Below are 18,881 nucleotides of genomic sequence, written 5' to 3'. Positions count from 1 at the left end.
TTAAAACTAAATAATCTTATAAACTTTAAGTGTCTGAAATAACTTGATACGGTTTCTATCTAAAAAGTATAACACTTAGGTTTCTATTTGAATACTAGAATGCTTTCGTTTTTAAAAATTTTATACAGAAACTTTAAACAAAACTAAATCGAAACGCTTGACAAACTATTATTTAGTGAAAAAATAAAGGATAAAACTTTGATAAAAATTTTGTACTAACATGAAAAAATCTGCTGTCTATGCGTTAATGACTTTTTTAAACCTTTAAATATATGTTTTATTCTTTAAAAGTTTTACCACTAGAAACATTAAACATTACTAAAAAAAATTTTTGCTTAAAGCTAATAACTTTACTTTCATAAACCGTTAAATAGTTTTTATTTTTTATCTTAGTGACCAAAGTTAAAAAAACTCTGCTATTTTTTGCTGTTTTGACCTAAATGTTTTCTAAAACGTAGTTAACACTTTTAAATGTTATATTTGCAAATATCATAAAATTTAACTTATTTTAATTAATAAACTAAGTAATGTATTTGTAATATTTTTATACTGAAATAAAAGATGAATAATACGATAAGAAATTGAGTTTACTGCTTTAAAAAATAAATTGTTTTTACCAAAATTATAACGCGTTACAAAGTATGTTACTGGCTAAAAGTAGTAAGTTTTTCACATATTGATAAAGTTTACTAGTATGTTATTAACAAACCATGAAAAATTCTTAATTACTTAAAATCAATGCAAAATAACTTACATTTATAGATTAATTTAATACTTAAAATACATGTTTTAACTATTTGGCAAAATAGATACAATAAGCGATTGAAACTATTTCGTAAGTATACCATTAGTATATATGAAATGAAGCGATAGAAATATCAGATTATACTTAACTTTTTAGCCACACAAGAGTTGAAGAATGTTCAGTTTTAACTAAAATAAAACAAAATTGTGTGTAGAAACACTAATCAGTAGATCAAAAAATATTTAAATCTGTACCCAAACATTAATTATAGATAAATAAAACTACTGATAAAGTCAAAGAAAAAAGACTAGTCATAATTACAGACAAAACATATGCTTGTAGTAATAAAGCATACAAAATGGATCAGTTGCTAAACAAAGAATAAAAGTTTTCGCACATAAATTTAGTTAGTAAAATGAGTTTACAAAAATTATTTAAAGTTATAAAGAATAGTCTTTTTACTACTAAACATCAAAACTAAGAAGTATGATTAAACGTATTTGTCAACTAAAAAGGAATTCAAATTATTAAATAGTAATTAATTAACGATTTTTATCTTCTAATTTAAAAAAATGAGAAGTAGCTTTGATTGAATTTAAAAAATAAAAACTAAGTTTGTACATAAAAAAAGTTGTAGAATTTCGTAAGTCTAAGTCAGTTTTTCAAGAAAACACAAATACTGTCAGTTTTACAAAACGCAGCAAGAGCTTCTTAGCTTGTCATTCAATGTAAAAAATGAAGGTATATAAACGAGATGATTTCTACCAATCAGCCACAATTACAACAGAATGTTAAAATCATCCTCGCCTTTAACTTTAGGGCACTCAATAACGATTTCATACACTGGAACGAATTCCGTTTAGCTTATCTGAAAATATTAGTTGTATTAAAAATCCTACATTTTTAAATTCAATGCATATTTTGATTCAAAACTGTCGGTAATACAAATATTACGTATACAATGATTTATCTTTTACTTTAAGTAAAATGTATTTTGTTCAACACAATTCATTTTAAAATTTAAAGGTATTTATGCTGTTGAAAAAATGACAGCTAAAAAATCAAAATTAAGTAATCTTATTTGTAAAAAGTTAACTTTCATGCTTTTCATTAACATAATGTAAAACATTTCCAACAAACTTAAATTTCTTCTAATATAGATTAGTCACGCAATTTTTGATTGAAGTCAGATTTGTTTAATTAATCTAATTTTAATCTAGTTTCACATTTAGTTTATCATTACAATTATAAATCTCTGCTTGTCAACCAATTTTGGCTCGAATAACTTTCTGGCTTTTCTCCTGCGAAAATTAGCAACAAGAACATACTTATAAGTGTTTTTATTTTAGCATGATCACAACCAGTTTACTTAGTTCAGCTTAAAATCTTATGCAGAAATCAGAAGCCTAGTCAATTTTTTATTTCTAACCATTCATATTAAGCTTATTTTGTTAGTTTATAGTGTATATGTTATGGCCAAATTTATTGTGTTTTAGTGCGGAAGTCTAATTTGAAAAAAATACATGTATTTTTATTAGTTTTTTTGTTTAGATTAATATGAATTTCAGCAACCATCAAAATGCTATTGTTTATTTGTTTAATTGTGTAGTTAATGACTTGCAATCAGGATAAAAAAAATAATTTTTCTTTTATATTTTTATAGCTTTTCTTGTTATATTTTATGTAGCTTCTTCACTTTAGAAATGTGCAGTTTTGTAATAGGTATTTACTTATAAGATTAGAAAAAAAGATTTGAGAATATTTTAATGCATATTGTCAAAGAGTTAAAGTTCAATTACTATTTTTACCGTTGTTAATATTAATCAAATATTACAGTTTATTTTGAAAAAATGCGGCTCGCGGTTAATTTTTCCTTAAAATTTTTTTTTACGGCTGCGACTTATAAAAGCCTTCCGACCATTGGTTTAGAGTTTTGCACACAGTAAAAAGACAGTCATAAACTATTTTTTTTCAACTCTTTAATCAAGTCGTAATTAAGCCATTTTATCTCAGCGTTTTTCATTATTCATCTCACATTTAGTTTATCACTACAGTTTTGTTTCTCTGCTTGTCAACCTATTTTGGCTCCAATAACATTCTGGCTTTTTTCCTGCAAAAATTAGCAACAAGAAAATTTTTGTAAGTGGCTTAATTTCATTTTAAAATGATCACAATCAGGTCACTTAGCTAATCATTAAATAATATGTAGAAAACGAAAGCATAATCAGGATATTTTCTAACCAAACATGTTAAGCTTGTGTTTATTATATATAATTTGTGGCTAAATCTCTGTGTCTTAGTGCGGAAGGAAACCATGTGATTATTTAAAGTTTTTTTTTTGGACTAATATATTTTTTAGCAGTCATAAAGATGTTGTTGATTATTTATTTAATTGTAGTGAATAAGTTGAGACCAGGATAAAAATAGTTTAGATATTATTTTGTGTAAAGCTTATCTTGTAATATTTTATGTAGTTTTAAAATTTTTGAAATCCATGTTATTGGTTTTCTTTTATGTTTTTATTAAAACAAAAAAAAAAGGAAATTTATAAATATTTTTTCTAACGTACTTTGTTAAAGGGTTAAAGCTCAACATATTCTATTATATAATATTTTATCACCGTTTAAATAATTAAGCATAAGACTTCATATAATAAACTGGGGCCCTTATTCTCATTTTTCTGAAGTATTGGCCCACAACTTATAAAAGCTTTCCGACCCTTGGTTTAGAATTTTGCAGATAGTGTAAAGACAGTTATAAAGTTTTTTTTGTTAGGCTCTCAAATATAGTTATGTACTACTCTAAGCCATTTTGTCTCAACTTTTCGCATAAACGTTTTTCATTGTTCATCTCGCATTTATTTTATCAGTTCAGTTTTGTGTTTCTGCTTGTGAACCTATTTTGGCTCGAATAACATTCTGGCTTTACTCCTGCAAAAATTTACAAAATTAATATCCTTATGTGTAGGTAGTTAGTTTCAATTCATTTTAGTAACCTCATCTCAGTTTGAAACCTTACTTGAATTTAAAAGGCCTAATAAAAATTTTCTATCACTATTGACTCAATAGTATTTAGTTAATCTTTTCAATCAATGGCATGAATGTTGCGGGTAAACTTATGGCGTTTTTGCTGCGCGGGTTTTATTTACAAAAACTATGTAGTTATTTAATTTTTTTTGTAAGTGTATATAATTAAAAGAACCATCTTGATGTCATAGATTATTTTTTTAAAGTGAAGTAAATGAATTATGTAAATGAATCATACATATATTATGTATTTTTCTGTTTTTTAAGCTTATCTTCTTCTATGGTGTCTTTTTTGGACAGACTATTAGTTTAAATAAAAAAAACTATCAATTTTCTTCAAATTTATCTTATTCAATGTTTTTTATTCAAAGTTTGAGTTTGTATATAGAGAATAAAAAAATTAAGTTTTTTTAATTAAAAAAATTTTAAAAACTGGTAGTGTTAAAGAATATGTCTGTATACCTTCAGCTATAAAGGTTCTTAAATGTTTTTATTTATTTACACTTTAGGAATATTGTTAAAATTAGTTTGATCTAGTGATGAACTTTTGACATTAAATAAAACTTTAGATATATTTTCTCATGCTTTTAGTAATTACAAATAGAAAAAATACCTCCATAAAAATTACCCAAATAATGTTTAACTTTAAGTTGTGATTTTACTTAAACTTTATCACCAAACTAATGCTATTCGCTCTAAAGTTGTTTTATTAATTAAAAAATGATTTTTCTGAAATATTTAAGTTTTTAATTAAAATTACACCTTTAATGATTTAATACTTGATTAACTTCTAGCATATAATAAATTTTAAAGTAATTAAAAACATTCAAGAATGGAAATTATCACTGACAAAACTTTTAAATATAATCTCAAAAGACTAGACTTAAACGCAGGGGAATTTAAATCTATAAAGGAATTTTTCGATATAACTATTGACCCAGTAGAAAGTTTCAAAGAAGAGTATCAAATAAAAGACTTTCGTATTTACAAAGTCTTTGAAAACAGTCCAAGAAAGACTGAAGACAAGAAAAATAACAATTTAATGTTGTTTCACGGCACCATCAAAGAAAGTGCGACTGGAATATTAAAGACAGGTTTTAAAAACTCTGAGAGTGGGTGGTTTGGCAAGGGAGTCTACATGACCGAGTGTTCAGATGTAGCTCACGATTATTCATTTGAAAAAAACGCTGACAACCTTGGCGGTAACAGATTCTTTAACTACATCTTTGTTAACGAAGTTTTGGAATCAGAAAAACTACAAATCCACATATACGATGACGACATTCTTGAAATGGATGAAGACAACACTGCTGAGCTCCTTCATCCATTTCAAAAACATGTAAGACCTTATAGTCCGCAGCCAACTAAAGAGGACTACAAAAAAGATCTAATGGGAAGAAAATACAGAAATAAGAAAATTGATGGTTTGAACCAGAATGATGAGTTTGTCGCAGATGAAAAAATAACAATACCAAGATACTTAATTGCTCTTGAAACTGGATATAAAAATTAAGCCAGGACTAAGCTTTTCATATTTTGTTTAGCTTACATATATATTATACTTTTTATAAACTGAGTCGTTTTAAAGCTACTATAAACTAACTCTAAAATATAAACACTTGTAAGTATTTAAGCTTTCTAAACGTATTTTACTTATATATCTATATATCCACGCTTAAAATAGCTTTTGTATGGATAAATTTATTGGGTTATTTGAGGTTTTCTATTTACTAATAAACTTAAGATGAATATTTGGTTTACTTTTTAACCTTATTCTTTCAAACATGGAATGCTTATATAACTATATATTTAGCACGTCAAAGATTTTGCACGAATTAGTTTTTATATTTTTCTTCTATTTATAATTAAAGCCATAGGGGAGATACAGAAGTTTTTACAAAAAAAACATTGGCTTATTATTAAAAGTTTAAGGTATATACTACAATAAAGCAAACCAAAGTTTAATTTTAAGATATAACCGGTTTCATAAAAAAAAATCCGATAAAACAATCAAAACCGATTCACTGGGAATTTTGAAAAATTCACAAAATATCTATCTCTTCCTTTACGTTTGTTGCGATTTAATTCAAATTTTCAGGAAATATTCCTTTTAATATATCAAAAAATTTTAGAAAGCAACCTAATGACTTAAAAATTGAAAAAAAAAATGTTTTTGTTTAAAATAAAAAATGCTAATTCTAAAAATTTGTTTTGTAAAAGCTGTTTAAAATAAAATCTAACAATTTTTACATTGGTTAAAAATTACAGGTTAATTGTTTAAATATGTATAAAATAAAAGTATCTATTCAAAAAAGCAGAGATTTAGCCTCTCTTAAATATTTTGAAAATGTTTAAACAATTGTAAAGCGAAGTTATTTTAATTAACTAGTTACACAAAACAACTGTGCAATTAAACATGAACTTGTGTTTAAAACGAATCTTATGACTTAAGTTTCTACTATTTGAACAATTTTGAAACTTTAGTTTCCATGACAAATTTCCGCTAGATTTACAAAAACTTAGTTCTTAGCGATTTCATGCCACACAGCGCTAGATTTCAACTGAAATTAATACAAGGGTTGATCATGCCAACTCAATCATCAGACCACAAGCTTTCGATAAACTTAGACCGGTTTAGTCTTTTTTAGGACTCGTCAGTCCGTCGCGACCGAAAAGCTTGTGGTCTGATGATCGAATGGTATGATCAACCCTTAAGCTTGTCTCACGGCATACGAAAGTCCAGGCTTCTGCTTTGCAGACTTTCGCTGATGATAATACACGATAAGATATAGTTCTGACTTATCCCAATAATTTTTAACTACACAGAAACATATGTTACTTTATGTTATCTGTTCTGGCATTAAAGCAGATACGGAAGTTTTCTGGATCAATGATTAAGAGGTATGAAAACACTTTAGCTTTTAACTAAGTTAATGTAATTTACTGAATTCGCGCTCCTCCAACTAAAATCTTGCTTATTTATATGAAAATTTTCATTTATCTTTTCGTATAAAAAACATTTATTTCATTTCTTAAAGTATTCCGTATTAAAAAAACTATAGCAAAGAAAGTATGACTACAGCAGTAAAAGCTCTTATTTGGTTGAAAGAGAACAAGAAAATGCACCATTTAGCTGGAAATTTAAACTTATTACAAACTTCTAAAAATTAGTTAGTCACATAACATGCAGTGATCATTTATTTAGTTTAAGTACGCCAACCGTGAAAATTTTTCTGGCTAAACATTTAAGTAATTTATGTTAAGAGGATTAAATTTGTTATTGGATCCTTTGAACCAGTATTTCATTTTGAGAACAAATATATAGACAAAGTTTTTCTAACAATCTGTAGATGTAATTACACGTATTAAAGATATAAGACATATTATGTAGTCCTGTGACAACTGCCACAAGGTTGGCAAACTTTAATTGGAGTCTTGTTGAAAACTAAAGAAGTTTCCCCTAATATTTGTTGAGTCTGTATGATAGAAATGCTTTTTTAGTAACCAAAAAATATTTTTTTTCTCCAAATTTTTTTTAAGTTTCATAAACTTCTTTTTTGCATCTCGAGCAGAGATGCTAAATCGCAGAGCACAAAATCCCCGCAGTAGAATAAAAATAAAAAGCATGGCAATAGAATTAAAATTTCTTATGAAAGCAAAAGCTGTATTTTACAAGTTGAGAACATAAAAGTTTCATATATTCAAGTACACCAACATATTTAAAAGCATATTGTTTTTATAAGTATGAATGCCTTAAGTGTAAGTTTATGTTTTTTATTTTCATAAGGTTAATTTTATTCACATTATTGTTAATTTAATCATAACTACCTATTAACCTTGTAGTAGTAGGTAATGTTTGGTTAGAAAAATTAAAGAAAAGTATCTTCCACTTATTTAAATGGTTAATAAACTAAAAACATTGTAGCTTTGGAACTAATCGATGTTAAATTAATTTATCATTTGATTTTTTTTTCCAAAAATTAGATGCAATAGACAAATTATTTTTTCTTATATCCTACTTTTATCAAATTATTTGAATTTTTAAACTTAAAAATAAAGTTTGATTATTATAATTTTTTAAGATTCATTATAAATTATTTTATTAAGACATAGATTTCACTTAAAAGTAATTTGAATACAATTTATTATTTTTGTTTACAAACTTGAAACTACTATTTGCTTAGATTAAATCTATTTAAAATTTTTAATGTGACAAATTTATTGAGTCTTTTTTTATTATAATTAGGTAGTTTATCTAAAAAAAATATTATACTTGAAAGTTTTAGTGTACAACTCAAGGTTTTTAAAACTAGTTTTGTAAATTAAGCAGAGTTGAAACAAGGTCAGGAAAAGTCAAAAAACTCAGGAAAAGCAGAAAAAAAAGATAAATAACAAGAATAGTAAGGTTTTTTTTTTAAACAGTCAGGAAGTTTGACTAAATATTAAAAAATACCAGATTTTGTCAGTTTAAATTCACTGAATTCCTTATATTCAAAAACAAGTCTTTGAATGGTAAAAAATTAATTTAAATTCTTCAAAGTGTGATTAAAATTGAAAAAATTTCCAAGAATTTTACAAAATTACTTAATGCCTTCATCTGGTAAAATTAAATGAATATCCTTTATAAAACTGCAAAATGTTTCTATTAAAATTTTTCTAAACTATCCTACTAGAACAAACAGTTTTTGTAGGCAGTTTGATAATCTGTAGCATTTTTTAGTAAAACAATGATAATACACATAAGTTTGTTTATCTAGCATATGTTAGAATTGAATTGTTTTTTGTTTAAGTAAATAAACAATTTCATTCTAATTAAACACTAGGTTTAGTGTTTTGGGTAATAAGTTTATGTTTATAATTTACCTCATTATAATTTTTTTCAAAATTGTTTAAATTTTTAAAATAAATTATAAAAGAGGTGAACTTCATGGTTAAGTTTAATTATTTATAGTTTATTGTAGAATAGTTGTTTTTTAATATTTTTTACATAAATAAGGGTAAAATATTTACTACTAATTTTATAAATATTGATAATCTGAAATATAAAATTGAAGGCTTTATTAATTCCAAGAGTTTGAATATGTATTATATTATTTGTTTAAATTGATAATTTGATTTAGAAAAGTCAGGAAAATTGTAATAAAAAGTCAGGAAATTGTTTAAAGAGTGGATAATAACTATAGGGTTGCTATTTTACCTAGAAATTAAAAATTCTGTACTTTGACAATTAAGGCAATTAAAACCTTAGCAAAGGTGAAATTAGATATAATTTAAAAAAAACCTACATTTTTTAACAATAAACCTAAAAAACCTGAAATTCTTAACAAGTTTACATAGTTCGGTAATAAAATTTAACTTGATTCAAAAATATTTCATATAAATAAGTTTTTTTTTATCAACAAAAAAAAATTTTTTTCATAAAACGCATTTCAATAAACTTAAGTATTTTTCAATGGCTTATGCTATCAGGGTTGCCACTTTACCTGGAAATCTGTTTTTACCTGGAAACCTGATACTTAACAACTAAGGCAAAAAAAACCTGGAATTTGAGAAATTTTTAACCAAAGACTTAGAAAAACATTCAGTTTTTAACAATTTCAGCATGTTAAGTAGTACAATTTTAACTTGACACAAAAAAACTATCATATAAATAAGATTTCAATTTAAATTTTTTAGTTATAATACACATTTTAATTAACTTTATAGTACATATACAATGTTTTTTTATTATTTAACACAGTTTTTTATATTAGACATAACTTTAAACTGAAAATAAACCAAAATACATGTAATTTTAAAAGCCTTGTAGAGATTTGAAAAACCAGAAAAAATTTATAAACATGAGTGGCAACCTTGTACTATTCCAAACAGTTTATTACAATAAATTTAACTTTAAACTAAAGCTAGACTCTAAAATGTGTATTTTTGAAGATTTTTTGAAATCATGTAAAAAATTTAAATAAAAATCAGGTGGCTATTCTCAGGGTTGCCACATAGTCAGGAAAATTCAGGAAATCAGGAAAAACTAAGAAAAATGACAAAAGTCAGGAAAATTCAGGTCAAAATGGGGGGTTTTTGAAAATATTCAGAAAAAATTCAGGAAAAAAATTTATAAAAACCTCAGATATTGTCAGTTCAAATTTATTTATTTCCTTTTATTTCAAAGCCTTCGATTAGTGAAAAATTAATTAAAAATTCTTTAAAGTCAGACTAAAATTGCAAAATGTTCCTCAAATTTTACAAAATTACTTAATTTTCAATGCCTTTTTTAGTAAAATTATAGTAAAAAGTCAGAAAAATCTTGAAAAAAGTCAGGAAAACTTTAGTAAAATGTCAGGAAAAAGTCACGAAAAGTCAGGAAAAATTTCTCAGCTTGACTTGTGGCAACCATGCTATTCTGTAGTAGTTAACGTAAGTCTCTAACGGTTTTTTTTTCTTGGATTTACAAATAGTTATTAAGTTACACACTAAACACATTACTTTAGCAGTTACATTTTCGTAGGTAACAACCGTTGAAATTATTTTAGATGAAATTCCAGACCAAGAAGATTTACCAACTTTAGATTTTCCACCACCTAAAAAGATGAGGTACCAGAAATCTTGGGAATCTGTTTATGAGTTAAAAGGTTTTTTTTCTCTAACAATTTGTAGTATTTAAGAATACACATTTGAGTATTTCAATTTTGAATTCAACAACAATTTTTTTTTAATACTGAGCTTTTTTATTAAATATTATAAAGGAAAGTTCTCATGTTTTTATTGAAAAAAATTAATTTTTCTATTGTAATTTTTGAAAAAAAATAATTTTTAAATAGTTTTTAAAGTATTTTTTGTAATTTTATTTCAATAATACACAAAAAATTTTATCATCTAAAGTCAAAAATTCCAATTCACTTTTTACCTAAAAATTAACATTTTGTTTTAATAATTTAATAATTAACAATACTTTAGCATGACATTTTTTTTACTTTAGTACTAACCTTTGACTACTTTATTTAAATAAATATACTTAAAATACATTTTATAATAACAACACACAAATTAAACTGTTAATTTTATTATAAAATTAAATCCAAAATTTGTTAGTATAAAACAAAGTTCGCTTCATAGACAAAAATTGAATTTCTAATTTTATTATTTAAGTAAAATGGTTCATAGAGGCCATAAGGCGGTGAGATGGGCAAATTATTTATTTACAACAATTTTTTGGTTTTACACCTTACAAATTATCATGATTTTTGTTTGTTAAACAAAAAAAAAATTTTAATTTTTGTCATAAAATACATTTATTTGAATATTAAAAACATTTTTCTGACAAATGGTTTGTGGTAATATCAAGAATTCTTTATAAAATTTTTTAGTATATTGCTTTCAATTACAAAAAGAAAATTTTTATTTACTATTTTATAAATGCTAAGAAGATTAGCTTTGACTGATTTAATTACTAGACAGATCTACTTAGTTTTTTTTTATTTCAAAAAAGAATTATTTCACTGCATTGATTAAATTTATATATAAATTTTTGATAAAAGTTGTGATATAAATAACAATTTTATTATAAGCAAATTTATTATCCCATTTGTAAGCTTAGATTTATAAGATAGATTTAACTAAAGCTTTTATTAATTGAGAATAAATAAATTAAAAAAAAATTGTTATTTATTGATCTTGTAGTGAAACAAAACTTTAAAAAGCACGTTTTAAAAGTAAATACATACTTAATTAGCTCAAGTTGAACTGTGATGCTTACATCAGGCTAGCCACTTTACCTGGAAGCCTATAATTTGTCAAATTAACCCAAAAAAAAAACCAGGAATGTTTGTATTTTTAAAAAAAAATCGGAAAAACTTCAAATTAAAAAAAAACCTGGAAATTTTAACATTTTAAGCATTGTCAGTAGTTAAATTTTCGATTTGACACAAAAATTTATAATATAAATAATATTTTTTTTCTTCATCTAAAAATTTTTTATCTACCAACACATTTATTGTAAGTTTAAAGTATCTTTTTAATGTTGTCATACTGTTTAACACAGTATCTTACTTTGAACCTAATTTTCGACCAAATAAAGATTAAAATTGTGAACTTTTAAAATTCTGTAAGAATTTTGGAATACTTTGAAAAAAATTTGAAAATACAAGGCAACACTATTACATCTATTAAACTGTTTAGTTTATTGTGAAACGTTTTTGTTAAATCATTAAAATCTCAATTGTTCACTTATTAATAAAATAAATATTAGATACACAACTTATTTATAAACAAATATAAATAGTGTTTCATGTTTTATTAGTTATATCTGTTAGGTCAACTATGTGTAATGCTGTTTTACTTATTAGATTGGATTGCTCCAACAAATTGTGAAACTAAAGCTTTTTGCAAGTGGTGCAATGTAGAACTACAAGCAAAAAAGAGCAACTTAAAAGTTCATTCTTATTCTGACCGACATAAACGCGCATCTCCAGTCACAAATAACCACAACTCAATAAATCAGTTTAGGATGGAAAAATCTTTTAAACAGCAATTCAACAATTTCCTTAAAGAAAACGTACGCCAGACAGAAGTCCGGTTAGCATTGCAACAAGCTCTTCACGGGAACTTGCTAGCAGGCGAACACCAGATAGATGTCATGAAGACACTTGGGACAGCTCACGAATCAGCAACGCTTAAAAGGAGGAAAGCAAAAATGATTCTGTGCAATACTCTCGCACCAATTTGCAGAAGACTAATCATAACTGATTTTATGGTGAAGCATTGTTATTTCTATCTGGATGAGAGTACAGATACTGCTGGACAAAGTTTTCTAGGTAAGAAAATAACTTTTAAGCTTTGTTAATTTAATTAAGTTTAAATTTGTTATTTATTTACATACATTCTGTTGAATATAAAAATATTTTAATACTAAAAGCTTATTAAATTTAAATTTCAAACATGAAATAAGCTTTAAACACATTGTTCTTTGTTTTATTTTTTTAATATAGATTAATTCTTGTAACACGTTAGCTGTAAAAGAAAATATTTTGTTATGCAATGAGTTGGACATTTTTAGATTACTCAGATGTAAGTAGGTTTAATGACAGTTAAAGGAAAAAGTTTTTATTTTACAGAATTTAATAGGTTAATAAATTAAAATTTACATAAAATTAAAGTTAGAATTACTATGATTTTTTTTAATAATTATACAGTAAACTCGTTCTAGTAAACTAAGTCAGTTTCATTTCTAACATATATTTGATTTTTGTGTTGACTTTTATTTAATAGTTTAAGAAATATGTCAAAATATTGTTGATTTTATTTTTCTAATAAGGAGAATGATCTAATTATTATAATATTTATTAAACAGCAAAAATTTTAATTAATAAAGAAAATAATGAATAAATTAGCAATTTGTTGCTTTAACGAGCAGGGTTGCCACTTCACCTAGAAACCAGGAAAAACATGGAGTTAAAATTTTAGGCATAAAAATACCTGGAATTTTGTACATAAATCTTTAAAAGACGTTGAAAAACCTGATATTTTCAATAATTTTTACTTGTATAGTAATAAAATTTGGATTTGAATAGAAAATTATACCCTATTTTTCAAAGTTTTTTGTCATCATCAATTTTTTTTTATTAATGAACCATTTATAAAGCAGCTTTAGTGTACCTTTTCCATGTTTTTATACTCTTTAATACAGTTTTAACATTAAACTTAACTATTAACTTTAAACAGACCTTAATATGTGTAATTTTAAAAACTTGGAAGAAATTTAGAAAACCTGGAAAAAATTTTAAAAATACCGAGTGGTTAACCGGAAGCAGTTTATGTTCAAATAATTATAACAGTTTTCCTTTTATATACAGCGGTTGTAATTACAATTAAAGCTATACTTTCTTAAACTTTTGTTCTACTACCTTCAGTTGTTTAACTAGAACAAAGTGGTAGTCCTTCAATTTCACAGATTTTATGTACTTAAAAGTTCGACTATATTTGGTATTTTTTAACTTTCTTAGATATCTATTTAAAAAAGCATGAGTAGTAGTTACCAACAGATAATTTTAAAACATTTATATTTTTTTTATTCCAAAGTATACAGATTATGAGTTCTTTTCATTCAAAATTTTACAGTTATTAAACTTATAACAAAAAAAATTAGAAAGCTTTATGTTTGAATCACAGGTGTTAGTATTTGTTATCTAAGCAAAATAAAGAAAACTTCATTATCTACATTTTTACACCTCGAAGACCTTGGAAGAGACAAATCAGCGTTATCTATTGCTAACGCATTCAAAAGAGTCTTAAAGATGTATAATGTTCAGTTAAAAAATGTAGTTTCAATATGTAAGTATATATGAACTGTTACTGTTTTTTTCATTTTTGTATTCTAGTTATGTATTTATTAAATATGTACTACTAACGTGTTTTTAATTTTAAATTTAGATATTAATAGTAAGTTAATTTTTGTTTATTTCAGCTATTCTCTGTGTATTCTTGCTAACTTTTATAAACTAGTTTTAATATCTTACAATGATCTATCTTTATTAATAGACTTAATTTGATTTTATTCAATTGTTTAAGAAAAGTATAAATTTAAGCACAAACTGGTCTTATAATTTAAGAAAAATATTTTTTTTTTTTTTAACTTTGTAAATATATTTTTAGGTACAGACGGAGCTGCTTCCATGACAGGAGTTAAGAATGGAGTAGGACAAATTCTGAAAAAAGATAATCCCAGGCTTATAACAATATCTTGTACAAATCATGCTTTGCAAAATGCATGTTTAAATGCAACCAAAGCTACAATACCTAATGAAGTAAGTATTAAAACTATTTTATATAAATTATTAATTCAATTGTTGAATGAGAATTTTAGTAAGCTGCATTTATTCAAGTTACAAAGTTGTTTTTTTATATTTATTTATGATATTTTATTATATTTTAATATGTTGTATTAAAAAAAAACCATTGTTGTTGAATAAAAGTGTGTATACTTTTAAATTAAATAAGGTTGAGGAGCTTATTAAGAAAACGTTCAACTACTTCAAGTTATCTAACACAAGAAGAAGTGACTTTGAAAATTTAGGTGTGTGTATGACGGGTGAAATTCCGTTAAAATTTAAAGCCTTAAGCAAAACTAGATGGATATCACACTTTCCATGCATTGAAAGAATTTTATTGAATTGGGAAGTACTCAAAGCTTTTTTTAATGAAGTAGGTATTAAACTATTACTATAAACTTCAAGACGCTTTAATAATTAGAAAAATTATTAGTATAAAACTTAAAACAATCCTGTTTTAAATCATTTAGCATTTTTACAATTATATTTTTACAAATATCTATAAATTTAAAATTCAATCTGCCCTGAAACTTAGTAATCATATGTTTACTAAGGTAACATTTTATTAAATCAAATATATAATCAGAAGATATATAATAAATGTTTAAAAGCACAAATTAATTAACATAGATTTAATAAGAATATATATTTTTTTAAACAAAACTTTCTTTGTTAATGAGCCTTGTTTTATAAGTATTAGTGTTTATTAACTATAATGATGTTTGTTATCGAAATTTTTATTCTTACCTATAACATTTGTTTGTATATTAGCCAGAAAGAAGAAGAAACGATTAACATGCTGAAAGTATTCGAAAAATGCTAAATAGCAATAGATTAAATTTTTTTTTTAAATTTATGGGCAAAATTTTAGAGAAAGTTAGTTTCTAAGACCTATTATCTGCTTAATAATGAATTAACACCCTAAGCACTATAACATAACTAATTTCAATCATTCTAATTTGATTTTAAATGTTTATTTTTAATTACTTATTTTGTAGTCATGCCAAGTTTAGCTGTAAGTATTAAATGTAAAGCAAGACTAAATTTTTACAGTGTAATAATTAATTATTTTTATTCATCAGGTAAATTCTGTTAATATTCTTCTACAAAAAAGTAAAGTAGAACCTTTTAAGTTTGGATTAGCAATAACAAAACTTATACAGCATCTAAAAGACCTCATTTACCAACCAAATTCAAGTAAGCTTAATTTAGATCACAAGGCAACTAAGAATAATTTTTAATTTTAGGCTATTAATAATAAAGTTTCGTTTGATTTTATATCTACAACATTTTGGCGTAAATAAACATTATTTTTTAATTAGTAACGCAAACAAACGTACAATAACGTTCTTATAACAAAACATTACTAACATTTTGTTAAAGGTTTAGTAGATTCAAATTTAGATTGGATTTTATACAGAGTAAACGATATAAGTAATTATTATCAATATTTTATTTTTTAAATAAATTAATTGTTAAATTATTATTTTACTATATAAATTAAGTTGTAGTTACTAAAATTTACATTTTTTTTGTAGCTAACCTTTTGGAAGAACCTATCTTTCATGTAGAAGTAAACGAAGTTTATGCAAATTTATCCATTAGTAAGAAGGCAGAGGTTAAACTAATTAAAATTCACGTTGTTTAGTCAATTGGGTTTATTAACAACTAAACTTAATTGATTTTTTTTAAATAGGATTTGTTTAATGAGAATAATTTCTGAAATTGTTTTTACTTTACTTGAAAAAATTTTAAGTCAAAATACAAGTTATTATAATAACTGTGTTTTTTTTTTACATAATCGTTTTTTTTTTTCAGTAAATTCTCATACTTTACTTAAGTATTTACTTAATGTTGTGTATTACACGTGAAAAAATTTCTGTTAATGACACGCTACGGTTCTAATCTGTAACTAATTTTCCTATAATTCCAACATTTTTTTAATTAATTGTTTTAATACAGGTAAAAAATATTTTTCAAAGTTTTGTTGTAGTGTTTATAATTGAATTGGAAAAAAGAATGCTGCAAAATCTTGAATTTATGGCTCAGTATGAAGTTGTAAACGATGTTAGTTGGTATTAAATATATCTTCAAAAAATAAAATAACTTATTTAAATATCATTAAAACTTATAATTTTTTAAAGGCCTTAAATAGACGGATGCCGGATATTGAGAAGTTTTTAGAACATCCTAAAATTAAAAAATTGTTTGAAGGAAACCACAGAGATACTATTTCACTTCAATACAAAAGTTTGCATGGACGTCATCAAACAAGTATCGGTTAGCTAAAGGATAATAAAAATAGTAACCTACTACTTAAATATAAATTAAAATTTTCATTGTTAATGTTAAACAAGTTTTGTAATTTAGTAAACATTGTAAATCTACCGAAAACTAAGTTCTGATAAAATAAAAACATGATTTATTATTGTAAGAGTACACTTACAATTGATTATGTACATAAAAAGTTATCAGTTTATTCTTAACAGATAAATCAACAAACGTTAACTTTTGGAGCAGTGTTCGCGTTGAATACCAAGAACTTAAGGAGTTAATGATGAAACTACAAACGATACCTTTTAGTAACGCGCAAATCGAGCGAGACTTTTCCTTGATGAATATTTCGAAAAACAATAGACAATCTAATATGGGCCATATTTTGTTAAACTCCTTAATGATTATTAGGTAAGTAAAAATTTAATGTATTTGGATTTATGTCTTTTTATTTTAACCTATTTATTTCATAGAAATGAAATTTTAATGTGTAATTTAAACTGTAAAGTTTTTAATCATTATTTAGATTATTTAATTTTAGTTAAAGTTGGGTATGCAACTCGATGACCGAGAGGTCTTTTTGTGTACCCGGATCCTTGAAACAAGAAATTTTTGAATTTTGTTTTGTTATTATTCAACAAACCTTATCATTTTGATTTTTACTTTTAAAAAACATATTTTATTATAGGAGACATAAAGGCCCTATTAATAACTTGTTTTTTTTAATGTAATCCAATTAAATTAATATTTTGTATTACAACGATTTGTTTTGTATAATTTTTTTTCTTTTATTTTAAATATAAGGGAAGAATAAATGCATAATAAGAATTGAAACATTTTTTTGCTAAATTTATCGGTATATTATCAGTAAAATTCAATAATATATATCACTAGTAAAAGTTACTAGAACTTTTTTAACAAATTTTAGTTTAAGTAGTTTTTTAAATTTTTTATTCTAATTAAAACTATTTGTACAAGGTTAAAAAGCTTGGCGTTTGCTTATTATTTAAATATTATATAGGTTGTTGTCTTTTTAGATAAAGTAAAGTATAGTGTTAATCTGTTTGTTGAATATTTTTATCATAAATATAATATTGGTAAAGTACAAAATTATAACTCAATGTATGGTTTATAAATTACTCTTTTTCATTCAAAGGTTCAATTCAAACATTAGTAATAAAAAATTCCTACAATTACTTTTTACATTCTTAAGCCAATTATTACCCAAAATTATAATAAATTCTATTTTTCTCAGATCAACCTGCAAAAGAATGGAGTTATGCTGTGACAAATTTCCACTTTCAGATACATTGATAGAAGAAGTTGGTAAGTCTAGTTTGTACAAACCAAGAAGCCAAGATGTCAATGAAATCTTGACAAACGAAGAGTACAGCAAATTTAAACCTTCAAATTTGACAGTGTTTGCAGCAAACAATGTAATATAAAATTTCAACAAAATTTTTGCGTGTTAAAAAGCAGTTAATTTAAAAAAAAAAAAAAAATGCTTTTCATTTAAAGTCAATTCACTATTTTAAAAACACTTTTACTTGAGTGACTTTTAAAGCATTCTACTGTTTAAATTTGTTGTGACTGTATTTTATTCAAAAATTTCAAATTTGTTTATTTACAAAGTTTTGTACATTAATTGCTAAAATTTCTTAGACTATTTGTACTTTTTTACATTTTTTGTAGTAACAATAATAAGTTCAATAATAATCCAACCGTTAATCGCGCTAATTTTTTATCATATGAGTATTATGCTAAATTTCTTTTGCCTAACAAACTTTAAAATTTCTCATTTTCTTAGTTTTTATTAAGTATTTTTTAATACTTAAAATTGTTATTTTAAATTTCCGTATTAACTTTTGTATTTTTTAAAATTTTTATTTAAAATTTTAGGTTTTTAAACAAAACATTTTTACTTCAATTCAGCTTTTTTTTTAAACAATTTTCTTTATTTACCAATATAGATTTTTTTTAATTGCCATAACTGCTAGTTATTGCAATACAAATTAG

General features: G+C 24.4%; 1 protein-coding gene across 1 annotated transcript; it reads left to right on the top strand.

The window, feature by feature from the left end:
• Window positions 1-10,223: 10,223 nt before the first annotated feature.
• On the top strand, window positions 10,224-18,377 carry LOC145836890 (uncharacterized). Its single transcript, XM_082944663.1, has 10 exons — window positions 10,224-10,397; window positions 12,111-12,578; window positions 14,416-14,567; window positions 14,761-14,964; window positions 15,674-15,788; window positions 16,130-16,209; window positions 16,554-16,658; window positions 16,736-16,871; window positions 17,081-17,276; window positions 18,121-18,377. Exons 1-10 carry the CDS (start codon window positions 10,355-10,357, stop codon window positions 18,308-18,310), a joined length of 1,689 nt encoding a protein of 562 aa, XP_082800789.1. The 5' UTR covers window positions 10,224-10,354; the 3' UTR covers window positions 18,311-18,377.
• Window positions 18,378-18,881: the final 504 nt, after the last annotated feature.

Source organism: Thalia democratica, chromosome 5 (genome assembly GCF_965202585.1).
Source record: "Thalia democratica chromosome 5, ktThaDemo2.hap1.1, whole genome shotgun sequence".
In the NCBI taxonomy this organism is placed as follows: Eukaryota; Metazoa; Chordata; class Thaliacea; order Salpida; family Salpidae; genus Thalia; species Thalia democratica.
This window is presented reverse-complemented; position numbering and strand designations above follow the sequence as displayed.

Bases quoted from the DNA above. Each gene is read 5' to 3' on its own strand.
- LOC145836890 (XM_082944663.1), top strand. From the start codon at position 10,355: ATGAGGTACCAGAAATCTTGGGAATCTGTTTATGAGTTAAAAG. The intron at 12,579-14,415 runs GTAAGAAAATAA...ATATATTTTTAG, and splicing joins TGCTGGACAAAGTTTTCTAG to GTACAGACGGAGCTGCTTCC. The intron at 16,872-17,080 runs GTTAGCTAAAGG...TATTCTTAACAG, and splicing joins ACGTCATCAAACAAGTATCG to ATAAATCAACAAACGTTAAC.